The sequence below is a fragment of the Neodiprion virginianus genome, chromosome 2, assembly GCF_021901495.1.
Source record: "Neodiprion virginianus isolate iyNeoVirg1 chromosome 2, iyNeoVirg1.1, whole genome shotgun sequence".
Taxonomy (NCBI): domain Eukaryota; kingdom Metazoa; phylum Arthropoda; class Insecta; order Hymenoptera; family Diprionidae; genus Neodiprion; species Neodiprion virginianus.
The window spans coordinates 15,414,237-15,433,383 of record NC_060878.1 but is presented as its reverse complement, the minus strand read 5'-3'; the positions used below and the strand labels follow the sequence as shown (position 1 = coordinate 15,433,383).

Below are 19,147 nucleotides of genomic sequence, written 5' to 3'. Positions count from 1 at the left end.
TGACTGAAACTAAATTTTTACGAATTATCTTAGAATGGAAATTTCTCCGAGTTTCTTAGTTTTCCTAAGAACCCTCGACTATATACAGTACAGAATTTTTCTCAGAAATGTTCGAAAACTATCTATCAAATTTATAAACAAAATTATGAGAAATATCTGAAAACTTTTCACCAAAAGAAGAACGCGGATGAGGGGATTCGGACCTCGTACTAAATTTTGTGAACAATTTACCACCTTTGCGCAGAATTGATTAACCAGTTACAAAAAAATTCGAATGACCAACGTTCAAATCCGGTGCGCACGCGTAGAGATATAATCTGTAATACGTACAACGGTTAGGTATTTATTCCAACTACTCGACCAATGAAAGCCCGTTAATTTAAACTTTCGAACGTTCTTCCCCCACTATAGGGCCTTCATCCGTCGGGTGGCTGGGCTCTATACAGGATGCGAATGAACGAGCAGTCAGTATTGAGTCGGTATTCAGTACCCAAATGAACGGCAAGATCGCTTTTAACTTCGGAAAATATATCGTCGCAACAAATTGCACGGGCCGGTACATTGGAAGACAAACTCGTATCTCGTTTGAAAAAGGATAATAAATAACCGATGAAGTTCTTTCCACAACTGTGAAGTTCGACAAGTTTATGATCAGAATCGAAGGAGATATTGACGTTTTGAATTTCATCGGTGATCCCACTTCAGTGAGCGTAGTAACGCGTAAAATGGCGGTTGCATTTGAATGCAACGGTTGTTGACAGTTTGAAGAGTTCGGTCGAAGGGCGCGGCGTGCGTTGATATTCTCGCACTTATTTCCCGAGATAAATAAGTATATTCGCGTCGCTCTGAGCTCTTCGTAGGACGGAAAACGTCGGGTCACGATTCCAAGCGTGCGTGCTGAAATTTTCTAAATTTCTGCCCAAAATTAAACAATGGATCCCTTCACTCAGGTAAGCGACGCTATGCGGAATTATACCTGATCCGAGGCATTATTTGTCTGGAATTGAATAGGATTGTAAGATACAAACACGTGTTGACCGTTGTGATCCTAAATAAAATTTATGAACCAGGTAGCCTGGTCCCAATAATTTCACGATTGAAAAACTCCTACTATCTTGACAGTTTGGAAAGACTTCGAAGAAGTTGGGTTTGCAAAATCTGAGTCTGCATAGTTTTGTCACGTCTTATTGAATTTCAGACCATACTAATTTTGTGAAATAACTATTTCACATGAATATGCATCGTTAGGATAACGTTATGAACTTTAAACTCATACGAACTGTTACATTTCTCTGTGGTTTAATCTTATTCAGCAATACTAACACAAAGCGAAATTAGTCTTGATCGAATTGAGTTGAATCAAGTGTAAATATAAAGCAATTAACCCTTAACATAGATCGAGATTTTAGGTTATTGTTGCATTCTGCGGACACCAATTCGTCTAATTTTAATAAAGCTTACTTTGTCTAGACAGTAATCAAAGGCTCTCGAATTTGTTTGACACATTTTTCACACTTCTCGGTTAAAAACAAAGATATGGTGCTAATAAATTTGTTGTCCACGACTGGGCTTTTCTCGATTTTTTCTGCTCCTCTGTATTCAGACAATATTGTTTTAGTTAAATTAAACCTTATCAATCTCAACTACTAGGTCTCAGACCCCTTTTCATTATTTTAGCTGCTCAAAACTTTCCTGGCCAGATTTTGTACTTGCTAATTAAGGAAAATAATCCCTTATGTTTCTTCTGCATGTATGAAAAATCTAAATAGATGTGAGAAAAGTACAGAATTATACCTCTTACTGTTTTATTATGCTAACCTACTACCATCATCGTGTGAATTATGATATCCGAGTTTTTTGGCTTACTTTAGCGAATGTTGGAGCGTGCGAAAGCAAGGAGGGAAAAATTAGACACGCAATTGTCAAATGCTGGTCATGATCCCAAAAAGAGGCGCAGTCCATTGAAGGATGCTAATGCCATTCTGGCACAGGCTCCAGGTACGTTAATTCATTTGTGTCTCTCATGTTCAATATGCATTATTTGATGTTGTATTGTGCCTTTTAGTACTGGAACACAATGTGGCAGCTAAACCAGTGGTTAAAGATTCTCCCGTCAAGCAATCGCCGATTAAATCACCGAGAAAATTTTCTCCTGCTAAAATTCCTATCACAACTCAAGAAGGCAAAGTATCCAACAAAGAGAATGGAGAGACTCAAATATCCGGTGTCAGATCCAAGCTACAAAGGCTGGGCAAGCTATACTCTGGTAAGTTGTTGCTTGGTTGGTGCTGTCACACCTACACACATTGATATCATAAACTGGTTCCTGCATACAATATAGATATGGTACTACTATGGCAGATGCCATAGCATCTATCTGTAATAAGTACCGATCACAATATCTCATACCTTTTAATTATCACTATATTCCCAAGTGAGAGAATTATTGGAAAGTTCTCAGAATTTTTTAAATGAATTTTTCAGAAATATATCTAGTTTTTGGATTGTCCTAAGCAAAATTCTGTAGTACTTCTGGAATAGTTTTAATTATTCTATCAGTCTAAGGGATTTGAAGAAATTCCACAGAGTTTTTAAAGATCTGATAAACTTGAGATTTTTGTCTTCTAGACTGTCTCTGCCCAAGTGAAGTTAGAGGTGAAAATTGTACCAATTTCTATGAGAAACTCAAGTTTTTTTGAAACTCCATTTTGCATTACAAATCTGAAAAAATCGGATTTCTGGTGTTCCTGTATATTTTTTGAGCATACTTCGGTATGGAATTTCATAAGAAACAGTTGCATATGAATGTTTCTGAAATGCCATTGAAAAATCTGGATATATCTAAAACAATAATTTTAGTCAAACTAGAAGTGTGAAAATTTTTGACAGTAATTTTTAAGAAATATCGAAGTTTTTCGATAAACCTGTTGAAATTAATTTTCTGCACAGAAATTGAGATACTTCGGAACAACTCCTAGGAAATTATGCGAATTTGTCTGAAATATTTTAAGCGAAATAGAAAATCTTTTAGAAATATGCATTCTGAGTAGATTTATAGAAATTGCTGAAAATTTCTGAAAATATCTTTTGCGTGCGAAACGAAAGTAATAATTTGTGACTTAAGTTTTATGACTTGAAGTGAACAGAAAAATCAGATCTAAGTCAATGAGATATCCTAATAACAATAATAAAATCTGACAACCTTCAAAACTTGGATGTAAAAAATGTTTTCCTGTTCGAGAAATTTCAGGACGGAATATTGTAAACTTTCAATCTTTTCATTACCTATTCTTTTCAGTAGTTAAGATTCATTTGGAGTTTTGATTTATATTAGAAAATAGTGAACAGTGTTTTAAAATAGCTTTGAGGATTGCAAATGTGATGTATCAAATTACTTGAACACATATTTCTTCAGAGGATTGCAGCCGTGAGTTGAGTTCCCCAATTCACAGAACAGAGGAAAAATTTGCAATTGAAGAAGAGTCGACCGATCGAAAAGCTGCTAAGCCAGGTGCAAGATTGGGCAGACTTGCTGCTTTGGCTTCTACGATAAACAATTGGGAGGATGACCTATCTCATCCAACACTGGTGAGGAACTTGACGAATACTTGTACTGAAATGTTTACATTGTTTTTATCATAAAAGAGAGAGGAAAGTACTGAGTGTGGATCACTTTCTGACGCTAAGTTATGATCAATGATAAGCTACTGCTTCATGCAAATTGGTAATTGAGTTAAATATGTTGTTGAACAGATAAAGTCAGTCGAAAGTAAAGCCTCAAAGGTTCAAGCTAAGTTCAATGAGCAAGTAAGAAATGGCAGCGGCGAGCCTCAGCCAGGTACTAGCGGATTATCTAAACAACCTAGTACAAGCGGATTATCTAAACAACCGAGTACAAGCGGATTGTTGAATCATCAAAGTCCAACTGGATTATCCAAGATGTCAAGCACTAGCGGGCTATCCAAAAAGCCAAGTACGAGCAGCATATCAAAGCAAATCAATTCGAACGGATCATCCAGCAGTACGCAAGTTAGTCGAGGAAAGGGTAGCCCTACCAAGCAACTCAAATGGGATCAAGCTGTGCTCGAAACCCTGGTAAGGGTAAAGTTTAATCCGCGATGTCAAAACTTTGCATCTCTCTCATGGACTTGTAGCTTATCCCAATATAAATTTGTTTGGTTGAATGTGCTCTCATGACAGTTCTTAAGAAATTTTTGAATGCTTCATTTCAACTGCCCTTATAATTTTAGTGGTATATTTTTTTCATCAAAGAAGAATTTGTTGTTTCGTGTCTTATTTGATTCAGAAATGATTAATTTAACCAGGAATCACTTTTAAAAGTTTCTCACAAATTCAGCCTTTGATTGGATTAAATTTAGACAAGAAAAAACATGTCTGGCAGGCAGAAAATTCAAGAAATAATATGATGCAAATTTTTGTTCAACACACTGCTTGGAAATAACTTTATCCACATTTTAACTCATCACTAATCAATTGAAAAACCTGATTAAAGCCTGTATCAAATTTTGTCAACCAACTTATGGTTGTTACAATGTAGTTTGACAAAAAATTCTAGATTGTATCAGATCACGAACAGATTACTGTTACTTTCCAGAGTACCACACAAAGTTTCATGTGCTTCCGCATTAATGCTTGCGTTAATTCCTTATGTGAGGTGTCACGTGATTTTTATAAGTAATTGATGTTTGTTGAACAAATGAACGTGAGTTACTCTCCTGTGAGGAAAGTAGCATAACGTCAGGGCAGCTTGAATAACTAGAAAGCATGTGGAAAACTTGAGGTAGTGGGAAATTGAAAAATGCTTGGACACTTTCAGTAAAAAAATACTATTATCACATAGTAATAGATTAATGTATAATGTCCCCTTAACACAATTTAATGCTTTGAGAAATGGTGTTGTTTGAAAAAAATATATTGATTAAAAATATTTTCAAGTGTTGATTAAGGCTGAATTGCCGGGTTCGTACGCACAGGGGAAACCTGGAAAACTGGATAAATTTAGGGAATTTCTCACAGCAGGGAAAAGTCAGGAATTATCGAAAATAGATTGGAATTTTGAGTCTGTCGAAGAAATGAAGTCGTTTTTGTACAAAGTACTATCAATCTTCAGCAAAAAATAAAATTAAACTTAAAATTTTATTTCATTGCACCACTTCATACATTCCAAGTATATTACTTCATACCAAACCTTTTTTCTTGTTTTTATTACAGAAAATCACAGGCTTTTATTTGTAAATTGATAGTCAGAAAATAAGATATTTACCAGGCAATATTGGAGGTATTAATATTAATGTGTGTAAAAATTGTTAATCATCAACGGAATATTTCTTGAAAGCTTACTGGAAAAATCCTGTTTTCAGGCTGAAATACCTGGAAAAGTTAGGGAATTTCAGATTCCAAAAAGCGTACGAACCCTGAATGGGTTGTAGTGTTTGAAAGAAAAGTTAGGAGAAGAGAAAAAACAGTTTTAAAAATCCGCAGTATTATTATTTATGTCAACATGGTGAACACAAATGAACTAATATTCCTACTAAGCATTCACTATTGCAAATAATTCTGAACAAACTTGAATAACAGAAGCTAAGATATTAACAATTTGAGAAAAGGTTTCATAATTAGAACGTCCAAAATGATTAAATTCTAGTACATTATTGTCTAAAAAATATTTGACAAATCTTTCATTATAGTACCATTATAATGAGCACATTTATTGTTTAACAGCATCTGTAATAGCGAACTTTTACGAATATGTTTTATGCGCTCTTGTAAAATTTCTACTTAAAATTACTTAAAAGTAAATAAAATAAGCCTGAAAACATCAGATTCGAATATAAAGCATCAGATTTTAATGATTCTAAACATTCTAATTGTAAAACCTTTTCGCAAATTATTTATATTCTAACTTTTATTGTTCCAATTTATTTATATTAGTGTTGATTATCATTGGTGCAGACAATACCAGATAGAGTTAAAGATTTTTTTGACGGTTTTTTTTCTCAATTCCTAAATTTTGGGTCTGATCTTACCATCCTCAAAGTGGATGATTCTTTCTTTGTGCTCTGAATCTTTCTTGCAACTGAGGGCTTGGTGGACTGGTAATTCATAAATGAGGTCGATGGAAATAAACAGAAGTCTTAAAAAGCCGTTGAAGAAAAAGTATAGGTTTCACAACGGTGTTTTCCAGGAGGCTCAAGGTTTTACTCGTACTACCAGCAATTCTCGCCTTGTGTATGACTATAAGGGTTGTTCCCAGGGATCCAATTCAGATTCGGGGAAATCGTCGGCCGCGTTCAAGTGGTCGAATAACGACCAGCAATTATCGGATGTGGATAAAAGATCACTGCCTAAAGTGATATCTTCTAATTCCAAGTTTGATGGAAATGATCACATAGAAGGGAAAAAACCGAGCGACGATAAGAACGTTTCTAGGAGTCCTACAAAAACCTCGCATGCTAGCATTAATAAAAATAATAGAACACCAGAAAATAATACACAGAGTGTAAGCTCCAGCACGAGTAGTGACAGTAACCTTATCCCGAATACTTCGTTAACTCCAAAATTCGGCTATTCTTCACCTAAAAGCCCGATTCAGTCGCCAGGTTCGGTATTGAGCAAGGCTTCCATGTTCGAGTCTAAAGCCACGGAACCCAAGAAGAAGGATCCTGCCGAAATGACCCTGTCTGAGAGAATGGCTCTGTTCGAGCGAAACAAAGGAGAAGCTCCTCTGATCCCAAAGGCGCCGCTATCGATGTCTGTTTCCAAAAAGCAATTGGAAGAGAAGGATCCCCAGAAGTCACATCACACACCTGAAGGTAGATACCCATTTTATTTTCGTTTTTGTGTTTGAAAATCTAAATTAAAGGTTCGCATATTAATACATTGAAAGCGTATGTTCGAGTGGATGGCTGAACAGATGGCTTAATTTTGAAAATTTATATTTTGACAAACAATTATTCAATTTGATTGGGGCTTATGTTATTTAAAAGTCTGAAGATTGAACTTAAGCTTCAAACGGTGGCCCTTTTATTAAATAAAGGAAATGAAAAAGCTTCAAATCGTAGCAAAGAGGATAATGTACCCAAGAATTCTGTCTAAATTTGCAGTCAATCCTTTGTGTTCTTTTGGAGATATCACAATGATCGCAAAACCTGTCACCAAGTGAAATGGTTGACATTATTATCAATACGATGCTTTCTATTAATTTATTCAAATGGAAAACATTCGCGAATGGAGTTCGAACTACTTACTAATCAAATAATTGGTTATTGGAATGAAAAATCTTGAAATTCAGCCACTTTTTCAGCCTTTTATTCATGTACAGTCCCGTAATTGTGGAATATTTAATCTTCCAGAAAAGACGGCTTCATCTGCGCACAATAAAGCTGATGTTTTGAGTAAGAAAGTAATAGCTCAACGTGCTTTATTTGAACATGGTGGTCAGACGCAAGAATTAGAGAACAACATTTTGCGGAATTCACAAAATGAGAGACAACGAGAGCTAGAAATGCTGAGGTCACGGTTTAATCGTAACAAAGAAATGGCCCAAGCTGCTGCCGGTTCTTGCATCAGGACTAGCGAAAGCAGTGATGGAAAGCCTAACTCCCCAAAAAACTCACCAGTTTGTCCAGTTAGGCCGACGCCTGCTTCGGTATGAATGAAATTCTCATCAAAATCTGACTTCGAAGTCAATACTGTTGTTGTTCGATTGAATTTAGAGTGTTTATTTATTCAGGAGACAATCCCACCGCCTCCTCCACCTCCGCTTGGACATCTGCAGGACAGTGTTACGAACGGTGTTCCGATCACAGTAAAATCGTCTCCTGTAAAGAGGCAGGGTAAGCAGAATCACGTTTTTTTCACTGCGAATTTATTCAGGTTCATAAATTCATACAGTTAGACCGAAAAAGTGATCAGAACAAAAACGTGTTAGAATAATGGTTTAAAAAGTCGCTAAAGCTAGTTACACATACCTCAAAAAAGTTCCTATCACATGGGAAATAATTTTAAATCTAGCAGCTAGATTCACACGCTGACTTTTTAAATATAAATATCCTATTATGTTAACTTAAGAGAAGTAACTTTATTCTCTCAATTTTTCATAAAAAAATCTACACTGCTTGTCTAATTCAGATTAACAATTTTATTAGATTATTGTATTAAGATTTTTAAACTTATTTTATCGTGCATGAATTCTCTGTAACATATCTAAGTTGGAGTTTGGATGATATTAATTTATTTAGAGTTAAATCGCCAGCTTATGATTTCTAAATTGTGACGATTGTATATAGCAGATTTTTTTTACCAATCGGCGAGAGGAATATTAAAATCTGTCGAAGACGATTTATAGCATATTCATGTATGAATACAATGAGTTATTGTTCACCTGAGTTGGATAAAGTATATTAAATTTTCGTTAACAAATTCTAGATTAAATCGATTACTGCGATGTTAATAACAGGATGTTTGCAGATGAAATTCAGTGTGTACACATTTTTTTGTAGATCACATATAAACTTTTAAAATTATATTCAAATTGATGACTTTTAGTTATATTTTTGAACTCTTCACTTAGTCATGATGTTGTTTTAACAAAACTTCGAGTTGATTTACATATATTCTCAAACTCGCCAACTAATTATTCATGAATTCATTGTACGTTTTTCAATGATTCTATAGTGGCTAAAAGTTTGCCGAAACTGCAGCAAAACAAGACTCAGTCAGACGTCAAACGAATTCGAGTGTCCCCGCCAAAGGCAGGACACCTTTATCCTCATCTTTCTGATAACGAGCTGACGGAAACGGAAACTGAGGGAGAAACGGAATACACCGTTGGGGAAACAGAAGCAGAAACTGCGACGCTAGATGAAAAGACAGAGACTGAAACGGAGGCAGAATACTATCTTGAGGTAAAGATACAGCGCACAATTAGTGTCTCGCAGGATTATTCAATTAGTTAGATCAATAATATCAATTTGTAATCAGCAGGAAGATACAGAATATGACAGTACTGAAGAAAGTGAAGGTATCGGTAATACTAGCCTTGGGAGAAGCATACTTAGAGTAGTGAGTGAACAGTCCGTCTTGAATAAAAAGGTGAGTCAGCTGTGATGAATAAACATGTGGATGTGAACGTTTTTTTTTTTTCAAATATTCATTTGTTTATTCACACTTGTAACCTATCAAAGATTTGACTTGTGAAGTAAAGCATATTTAATATGCAGGGAAACTTCTCAAGCCTGTATCTCAGTCTCTAAAATCGTGAAGTGTTTGGTTGGTATAAATTATGATAATTACCTTCCAGATTTCCGTATTTGCAGAAACGAGATTCAACAAGCTTTGCACTTTTCCGTTCATTTTTTTTCCCTTCAACCATAGATTAATACAAATTCCGTTTCTCGCTAAATTAGTACTTTAGCAAACCATAGCTTTTGTCAAAATCCCTCATTCAATCAACTAGTTTTTTACTTCAACTGATGGGAAGTAATCAAAAAGATGTTGATAAGTCCTCTGTCTATGAAGAAACTTTACTTCCATATAACTATTGTATATGCAATGCCAGGGTGGCCACTGGTCGGAGAATTCTGTAAAAACTGTAAATGTCATGGAATTCTGAAATTCTAGAATAGTCAGAAAAGTGTTAGGGGCTTTTGCAGGAAGTTAGGGAATCATTTACTATATGTTTTTTCATATAAATACGTCCCATAATTTTTTTAAGCTTTAGATGAATTAGATTGACTACAAATATTTTTACTATTACTGAAAGGTTCTCTTCAAACTTTGAATATTTCTAAATATTACCTACCAAGTACAGTTTGTACTTTCATAATACAAAAAAAAATATATGGAAAATACGTAAATTTTTTTCGATTTGCAATAATTAATTTATTCGCATTAGTCCTGAAAATGGTGAGATTTTAGCCTGATAAACCTAGAAAAGTCAAGGAAGTTCGTGATGGAGATTAAATGGCCTGAATGCTGAATTCTGTACCAACATCATGTGAACGTGTGATATATAGTTACAAAACTACTACTTGCTAAAGTGCTAATTGAGTGAAAAACGGTCGTGTGTCCTTATTTAAAAATAATGATATAAGTACTAAACAATCAACCGAACAAGAAATAAGTAATATACAACTTTGCTCTCAGAATATCGTTCCGAAGCTACTGCTTGCTAAAGTTCATTTTTTCAGATGCAGTAATCTTGAAGGTCATATTATAATGCCGAATTGAACACTTATAAATTTTGCAGCGATCGATAGATCCAGATCCAGATAGTACGACATCTGACATCTCTGTGCTCGAGGAAATGGACGAGTATTTGGACGGTTGTTTAGCTCTTCAAGATGAGCAAAACGCAGGTCTAGGAGTGGAAGGACCGACTCCACCTAAACTAAACCGTGCAGGAAAAAGTCCTTCAGCTACTTCACACAGCTTCAAATATACTCAAGGGTAAGTAGCGATTGAGGTCTGAATGTGTTGAAACTGGCTTTAGTCTCTTTATATTTCATCTGTACTTCACAGGCAGTCTTACCGTTCTCCGATCAAAATCGCGACGCCTAGATCATCACCGAGAAAAGGTGAACAATATGTAGTCGAAGGAGATAATCACTTGCCTTTGATGCACAGCGTCAGTTTTTACAGAAGACAACAGTCTCAGGTAAATATTCGTGAATTTGATTTTACGGGGTTGAAACTATTTTTTTGTTACACTATTCCCCGCCTTATCTAGGTTTTTCAGTCGAATAATTAATTCGTATTTTTGCTTTTTTAAGTAAACCATAATCGAAACAAATACAATTCATTGAAATTCAAAGAACTAACTAAAATCTCTACTAAAAAAATGTTCAAAAATATGAATATTATTAGCAAACAGAATTAATCTTACACTGTACTATACTATACAGAACTAAAACAATATGACATTACCCATACTATGGTATATACTGCAAAGTTAGTGAAGTTCGATTGTATCTTGTGTGCATATTACTTTGGGTTCATCTAATGCGAAGACCCAATTAACGCAACGTTCATAGTAACGAGGCGATATCTGAAAAATCGGAGATCCAAGTACGTGTTCTTTGTTACATGGCCCACACTTTTACAGATACTGTATTTTCAAAACTTTAGTGGACGTAAATTCCGAGCCGGAACATTCACGCTATTGTTTCTCCGGTTTTCCCGGTTTCTAGAAAGCGTCGCAACTGTGTTCGATCTTTACCGTATTTAACGCTTGGCGCAAATTATTAAATTTCAGACTCCTAAAACTCCCGTTCGTCACGTGACTCGAATCCCAGAGCCGGAACTTACAACGACCACTTCATCGTCTCAATTCGATGAAAGGGATGAATATGTGCTTGTGCAAGAGAAGGTGAAGCACCTCCTAGAAGAGGTGTGCAAACAACAGACGGTAATAAGCCAGGCGAGCCAGGCTTTGAACTTGTGCAATGCTACCGTCGAATTCAGCGGTTCTAGAGAACAAGTTGAAGGGGAAAGGTTGTTGCTCGTCGCCAGTGAGTAGCCATTGGCTAAATCGTACTTCGACATTTGATAGGGTTGTCTGAATAGTGGTCGAGTCGAACTGAATATTCGAATATTGGAATAATTCAAATAGTTCGAATTGTTTATTTAATTATAATTGTTTGAATACTTTGAATAATTTCAGTAGTTTGAGTAATTCTCAAATAATTCGAATTATTTGAGTAACTTTAATGGTTCAAATTATTTCAGTGATTTAATCAGTTCGAGTTGTTGACATTATTCGGCTGAATATCAAATTCTCCATTTTCTCACTCCTAACTTAAAAGTACGTAGTGGAATGAAAGATTTGACTGTCAAACATTTTTTTAACAGCAAATGAAGTGTAACTTTTCAAAATTCATGAGAACATTTCAAGTTGAAAGATAAATAAATTCGAACAATTGTCAAACTACAGAAATAACAGAAATTTTAAAATCCGAACCAACTTAGATAAAAAATAATAATAAAAATTCGTATGTTTGAGATTACGACTGAATTATTCGGACATTTTGTCGTAGGTATTTACGATAAAAATCGAAAATTTGCGCTTCTAACCGAAGGATTCGAGAAATTCAAATTATTAAAAAACTTGAACTATTCGATTCCTATTGAATTGTCCGTGATTTCGAATTATTCGTACAGCCCTGATTTTTGACGATGAGTAGATTCGTAATTATTCTATGCTTCAACCTGAATTCTCCAACTCGTTTTTCACAGCTCACAGACGGCAAGCTGCACTTCACGAGGTTCAGAGGTTGAAAGTAGAAGGAACATTGAGGCCTGCCATTCCAGGCTCACCGGAGCTGCAAGAATGTGGCTCTTTGACCATATCCGCAATAACGCTGCCCTTGAAACAGAATTATTTCCGCAACATGGACGCAGGTAATATGTTTTGTATTCCGTTTGAGATGCTGAGGTAAAGATTCATCATTCTTGTCTGTATTTCATACTAACTAAAAACCGTTCACTGTTACAGCGAATTGTTACCACTTCGTATGCCTTGTACGTCATCTGGATCATGTTGTAGCAACGCCTGTAGTCGATGCCGAGCCTGGTGATTCTTGTCTTCGTTTTTCGTCGACGTTAAAACTCCAGGATCTTTACAGCGATTTTAAAATCACGCTCGAACTTTATTCCCTTGAAACGAGGGCTGAAGTTCTTCCACACGAGATCAAGTATCATATTCACAATAGTAAAAAGGTAGCTAAAACTATTTCTCTCTTTTGTTTTAAGTCGAATGGTGGAACAGCCAGTCTTTACCAAATATGTTCAATGGCAATTATTTTGGTTATCATGAGAATTTACGCATCATTGACCCCAAAACCTCGCAGCCAGCGTTATTTCATGTGCAATACCACATACAGATATGGAAAATATATTTGTTTTATACAACAGCAATGCCAAATAGTGTCTCCCTGTAATGTAATTACCATTATTTGTAGAAATACATTTTTTGGTGTTGTTCTTGCATAAAATTAAATAGTTTTTAGCAAAAATTTGTGCGGTATTGCATGTAGATTTACGTTACTTGCGGCATCGTCACGTCAGTGATGCTTAGGTTTTGATAGTAGTCAAAATAAGTGACATTTTGCTTGCTCGGTAAAGATTGACTAAAGCATTTTGTTGATTTTCGTTGGAAATTTGTATTGATCGACATATTTCTCATTCAATATATTGTAACTCATGTTAAATGTCATTCGATTTGCAGGGTTCCGGAAAAACGCCGAAAAAACTTTTGAAACAGGAAAGCCGATTGCTAATGCCTTCGGTTCAAAGTCCTGCTGGGCCTTCTGCCGTGCGATCGCCGGCTTTCAGTCTCACCGGTTATGTCATATTCAGCCTGAGAGAGGTGCAGCGACAGCAGTGGACCCTCAACAAAGTATGGCAGATTTATAAACCGCATCGAAGTTGTCTAGTTTCTATAATTTATCACCTAAATAAATTTTGATTATCAAATTCAGGTGCCACAGTCGTCCCCATTAGAAGGACGACTTCAAATGCACGTGTCATGCGAACTATCGGTTTCTGTTGAGCATCGGGGATTTTTATCGATGTTTGACGATGTCTCCGGATTTGGTGCGTGGCATCGAAGATGGTGCCTCCTCAAAGGTTCAGCGTTATCTTACTGGAAGTATCCCGACGATGAACGCAAGAAAACACCTATTGGAAGTCTGGACTTGCAAGGTTAATTAATTTGTCATCCATTTCCAATTTATTGCGATAATTCGACGACAAAATACGCAGCTCGTCTTGATAATTCATGATTTAATGTCGTAGGTGTGTCAACAATCGCCGTTGGTTTAGTGTCACGGGACATTTGCGCCCGACCAAATACCTTTTTGTTGGAAACAATTAGGCCCGCTGAACCGGGTGACTTGGCAACTTTGGTCATGGTTAGAATGGGGCCACAGACAATAATAAGGTTCGAAATATATTAAGAGCAATTAATTCTTTTCTTTGTAAAATTAAAGCGTAGCTATATAGCATTGAAATGCATGAATGTTTGCAGGCATTTGTTATCAGCGGATACTAAGGAAGAGAGACTTGAATGGTGCTCAAAATTGAACAAGACATTGAGCCTGATGCGCGCCTGGGGTGGCACATCATCGTCATGATTGGAATGGTTATTTTGAAAACTATCCGATTGCCGCACGGGCTTTCGTATATTGTAAATATTTGTCAATGATGGAAGGTCTGTTAAAATAGAATTATCAATTTAAATAGTTTTCCATCAGATTTTCATCTACCTTCAGGCTGATACTTTCATGATTTGAGGATAAAAGTGGCATGGTTGTATTAAATTCACTGCACAGTGTCAAATACTGTGGCTTTATCAACAGAAATTGAATTCATTCAATCATCAATTTTTGATATTTTTTTTTTATCATATTTGATAATCGAAACTGACATCCATTTGTTTTCGAATTAAAGGAGATATTTCCAGAAGAAGTAAAAATATTTCAACTGTAGATCACGAGTTAAATATGTCTTTTATATGAATGACATATATTTCATAGATCATCGTTGATATCGTTTATATTCTCTTCGCGTATTCGGAAAAATCTCTTGATATTTTCGAATTCTTAATATCAACTATTGTCACAGCAGAGCGACGATTTTTACAGCCAATGATGAAACAAGTTTTTCTTTATTTATTTACCACTGTAGGAAAAATATGATAGCCTACTTTTGGGAACAATTCATTCTATCACACGATCTTTTACAATAATAAAAATAACTTTTCGTATCCTAGTATAATATATTTCTTGAGATAAATACGCATATAATTTTTATTTCGTTATACATACGTACATATGTAGAAAAATTATACGAATATATTCATATTTTGATACCATTCTCTAACATGGTAGTAATACCAGATAATCAATTGTTTTGAAACTGATCATTAAAAATCATCACGATTCAACTGAGCTGATTGTAAATAAAAGACAACCAACAACTACATAACGTTAAGTTCACCTACCTATAATACTTGAATTATATTTTGTGTTAGTACATCCTTATAAGCGGAATTTGCAATACGCTTCTGCAGAGGTAACTCGAGTTGCACATATTGAGCAATACGTGACATGAAAATAATAATTTACTGCAAAAATTCGCTTTAAAAAAAATTGCATAAAATTGATTTCATTAAAATTGAAAATGAATTCATAATTTCATTTGATTATGGCTCTTGGGTCAGCTGACTAGCAGGCGATGGTCAGGACGCTTTCTTGTCATGTAACGCTCGTCGTTGGTTAAAACATTGCACCAGAACACCTCAAAGAAGAACACCCTAGAGTTGCTTGGAGTACGTGAAAATGTTATAATAGAAGATAGCTGTGGGTACAGATGCTGAAAATTGCTCCGCTATAGCTCGATCGTATCGTTTTATCAACGGTTCTCGCATCGTCTCTATCAATATATTATCCCGAATAATCGTAGTGCTCGATTCGTCTTCTGTGAAGAGATCTTTAAAGTCGTCGTATGATATCACTACGAGTAAGTGCGTCGTTCACTAAATTCGTCATTACGCGCTTGAGGTCTTTTTTGTTTTGTTTAATATTCTTTTCAAATTCAGATCGTAATACAGTATCGCTTGTCGTATTCACATCTGAATGCACTTCAGCAGAACTATAATACTCGTTCTCTTTTTAACCCGAATCAATTCGAGAAATTCTAACATTAGCTAACGACTGCGGCTTAGAAATGTCGATCAGCTCAATCATCCCCGTGAGAAGACGCGTAACCACGTCCACCGCCAACCACCGCAACAACCTCCAACCACCGTCAACCACCTCCGACCACCTTCGTCATCCTCGTCCCCGTCCTCCTACTCCTCCTCCTCTGCCCCATCCCCTCGTCATCCTCGTCGTCATCGTCCTTCTCGACCACTGCCGATCACTTCTAACCGCCACCAAACACCTGCCACCTCCGAACACCTTCTACTATCTCCGTCCACCTCGTACCACCCCCTACCACCTCCGGCTACCTCCTACCACCTCCTACCATTTCCGAACACCTCCTACCACCCCCTACCACCTCCTAACATCTCCGACCACCTTCGTCCTCTTCGTCCCCCTGCTCCGCCATGTATTCTATAACATCAATATTCATAATTATTCTAACAACTTTTCATTTGCTCTCTCGATCTTGAATTTTCGTAGGCATAGAATCGAAACGCTGTTTTAGCTAGTCGCAAGTCAAGTATCTACGTTGGGTAGAGAAGCAGAAGTATTTTTCGGAAAGTGTTCGTATGGAAAAAAATTCGGAGTAACTGTAATACATCACGGATGCGCCAATTTTGATCGAGATGAAATGGATGCTCCGTATACGAGACAGTATTTAACGCAATGGCCTGATTTAAAGACCTCAAAAGGTGATTGTCTGCGTTTATTTTTTGATAGGGAGAGATAGAAAGAAGCTTCTTAAAACTTCGAGTGCATTTTAACACACATTTGAAAAGTACAGATTTTTATCATCCAACTGTCGCAGAACGGCAGCGTTATTAGCGGACCCGTGAACTGAAGAAAATATCTTGAGTCAACGGCTGACCATCGAAGGGCCTCGCCTTCTTGTCTGAAGGGTGAAAACTAAAATCATTATATATCATATCATATTATCATAAATCATCATACATCATACATAGTATTAAAGTTCGAAACCAAAGTTTGGATGTTCGAATCTTCGGATGTTCAGAAAGTGACGTAACCCAAAACTTTTTTTCTCCTGACGTCATCGATCTATGTAGACGAAAATCAACTAGCCGAATTCCTCAGTCTGGAAACAACCACGCAGTAGAGCGGACGTATGAGGATCGCGCTTCATAGAATTCGAGTACCGGGTTCGAGTACCGGGTTCTTTACCTCCGTGGTTCCTGCACTCCGGGTCCGCTTCCTGGTGCGACTCGAGTTCCAGGACAAGCGCTCCGTAGTTTCTATGCTCCAGGTCCACTACCTGGTGAAACTCGACTTCCGGGACAAGCGCTCCGTGGTTCCGGCGCTCCAGGTCGGATACCTGGTGAAACTCGACTTCAGGGACAAGCGCTCTGTAGTTCTGGCTATCCAGGTCCTTGACCTGATGACTTTTAACCTTCCGCACTAATTTTGAAGTTTACAAGTTTGATTATTGAAAACATCATGTTTTGTACTATCAAACCAATTTGCATGCTTCTAACATTTTGAATCCGAAAAATAAACCGAACGACCAGGATCAACAAATTGTAGTAGGTGAATAGTCGGCATAGTATACATAAGAATACATGACACTGACGTCGTTTAATTACAGCTAAAATTGCTGTGTATCGGGTTTCAAATCTGTGAGGACTGATTTTTTTTTGTTGCGTTCTTATACTGAAAATATTTGTTACTATTCAAGGAATAACCCGAGGTGGTTATCAGTGGTTATTGGAGGTGGTTGGCGGTGGTTAGAGTTGGACGAGGAGGAGGACGAGGAAGACGGGGAGAACAAGGTGGACGAGGAGGACGAGGATTTGTGCTCGGTGAGTAAAACATTTTTATAATATTTAATGCCAATTGTAATTATATTTCATCTGAAATATTTCAAATTTGTTATGTTTACAATAAATTATTTCAATTCATTTTTCGCGCAAGCACATATTCAGTAGCTATAAATGCGCTAATAAAATTTATTATATTATCAATTAACTAATTATTTATATTAATTCTCACATAATATTTTTGATATGTTCTTATACTGAGAATATTAATTACTATTCCAGGTATAACCCGAGGTGGTTATCTCTATATCAGTGGTTGTTAGAGATGGTTGGCGGTGGTTGGAGGTGGTCGGAGGTCGACAAGGAGGAGGACGAGGAAAGCCGGCGTCCGAAGACAAGAGGCAAGGCTGTGGGCCCTCATGGCGGAGTCCCACTGATTATGCTTTGCAATTGTGTTGAATTGACGTTCATAATCTGCCAATGGAATCTTTCCATCAAAAATTGGCGGTTTTAAAGGATAAAAGGGTTTATCGTTAATCTGAGAAGAAACCCCAGGAAATCTTGAATTATTTAATTGACTTAAATGAGAATAACGAGGTTGAACCTGAGACAGAAGCTCGGAAAAGCCGACCTCATTATTTACTGTTGTTCTACAAATTGGGGATTCATCTATTCCCCTAATAAAAGGCACAGACCTTGAGTCTCGAACATCCTGGAACGGTCCTGGATGTTGGACCTCCCGAACAGCGGGAACGGGAACAGGAGAGGGAAGCGGAATAACGACTCTGGAACCTCGAGGGGTGACGGCCGGTTCTCCTGAGCCGTTCACCTGATGGACAGCCTGAAGAGCTGCCACAGTCGTCCGGAACAGTTCATGAAGACTGGTCTCGGATCGTTCTTGAGCTTCTCTATCAAGCCTCCGCTGCTCCAACTGGGAGGCAAGTTCCCTTTCTCGTTGTTCTCGTTGATTGACGAGTTCTTGCTTTCGCTGCTCTTGTTGATCAAGAAGCAGCTGAAGAAGTTGCTGTTGATGACGTTCAGCGGCTTCTTGTTGTTGGGACATGATCTTCAGCAGATCAATCTGAGAGGCCGCCGAAGGAATTGGAAGAGGGTCCACTAAAAGTGATGAGATTGTCTCGGGGACCCGCGGATTTTCCATAATGAAAGGTTCTTTTCCGCCACTTTCCCTTCGACGAGAGCGTGTCATTCGACTATTGCTCATAGTTGAAGTTCGCGCAATGAATTGACTCGAATGAAAATAAACTCAAGATCCCGCTTCTGACACCATGTAACGTTCTTTGACGTTACGGAAATAAATATGGATCCGCGAGTTTAATTATCAAGTCAAAATCAAGAGCGTGAATAAAATGTTGTGAAAAAAGCTTTAATTGCGTAATATGTGTTTCTCGTTTAGAGTCTGAAACAAGACTGTTTTTACAATAATGTTGGTTGACGCAGAAACCTTATTCTTTTGAAAGACATAAGAGGTTTATAAACGTCTTTTATCTATGATGACTACTAGATCATTAAAAGGGGGCAAAACGGGTGATTTCACCCTTTGTAACAATACATAGGGGTTAGCCTTACTTTTTCTTCATTTTTGAAGCTGAAAGTTTTTGGTCTGAGATTCGAGTGAAATGACCCTCACCT

General features: G+C 36.9%; 2 protein-coding genes across 6 annotated transcripts; one reads left to right on the top strand and one right to left on the bottom strand.

Annotated features, from left to right (window-relative positions):
• Positions 1-435: 435 nt before the first annotated feature.
• Positions 436-15,013, top strand: LOC124298891 (anillin). 5 transcript variants are annotated; one of them, XM_046751485.1, is made up of 19 exons: positions 436-950; positions 1,872-1,998; positions 2,066-2,266; positions 3,416-3,588; positions 3,754-4,095; positions 6,206-6,833; positions 7,374-7,669; positions 7,757-7,856; positions 8,698-8,927; positions 9,004-9,114; positions 10,271-10,470; positions 10,543-10,678; positions 11,276-11,531; positions 12,256-12,420; positions 12,515-12,738; positions 13,247-13,417; positions 13,500-13,722; positions 13,816-13,960; positions 14,048-15,013. In XM_046751485.1, the coding sequence occupies exons 1-19, from the start codon at positions 933-935 to the stop codon at positions 14,151-14,153; spliced, it is 3,852 nt and encodes a 1,283-aa protein (XP_046607441.1). In that variant the 5' UTR covers positions 436-932; the 3' UTR covers positions 14,154-15,013. The 5 variants fall into 5 exon arrangements, with proteins under 5 accessions (XP_046607441.1, XP_046607440.1, XP_046607439.1 ...); XM_046751484.1 differs by having other exon boundaries at positions 7,754-7,856; positions 9,007-9,114; XM_046751483.1 differs by having other exon boundaries at positions 438-950; positions 7,754-7,856.
• Positions 15,014-16,546: 1,533 nt separating this feature from the next.
• Positions 16,547-18,719, bottom strand: LOC124296915 (uncharacterized). The gene is made up of 2 exons (XM_046747348.1): positions 18,193-18,719; positions 16,547-16,631 (listed from the first exon to the last, which is right to left on the bottom strand). The coding sequence occupies exons 1-2, from the start codon at positions 18,717-18,719 to the stop codon at positions 16,547-16,549; spliced, it is 612 nt and encodes a 203-aa protein (XP_046603304.1).
• Between the last annotated feature and the right edge of the window lie 428 nt (positions 18,720-19,147).

Bases quoted from the DNA above. Each gene is read 5' to 3' on its own strand.
- LOC124298891 (XM_046751483.1), top strand. The intron at 9,115-10,270 runs GTGAGTCAGCTG...TAAATTTTGCAG, and splicing joins AGTCCGTCTTGAATAAAAAG to CGATCGATAGATCCAGATCC. The intron at 11,532-12,255 runs GTGAGTAGCCAT...CGTTTTTCACAG, and splicing joins AAGGTTGTTGCTCGTCGCCA to CTCACAGACGGCAAGCTGCA.
- LOC124296915 (XM_046747348.1), bottom strand. From the start codon at position 18,719: ATGAGCAATAGTCGAATGACACGCTCTCGTCGAAGGGAAAGTGGCGGA. The intron at 16,632-18,192 runs GTCTGTGCCTTT...TAATGATTTTAG, and splicing joins CAGGATGTTCGAGACTCAAG to TTTTCACCCTTCAGACAAGA.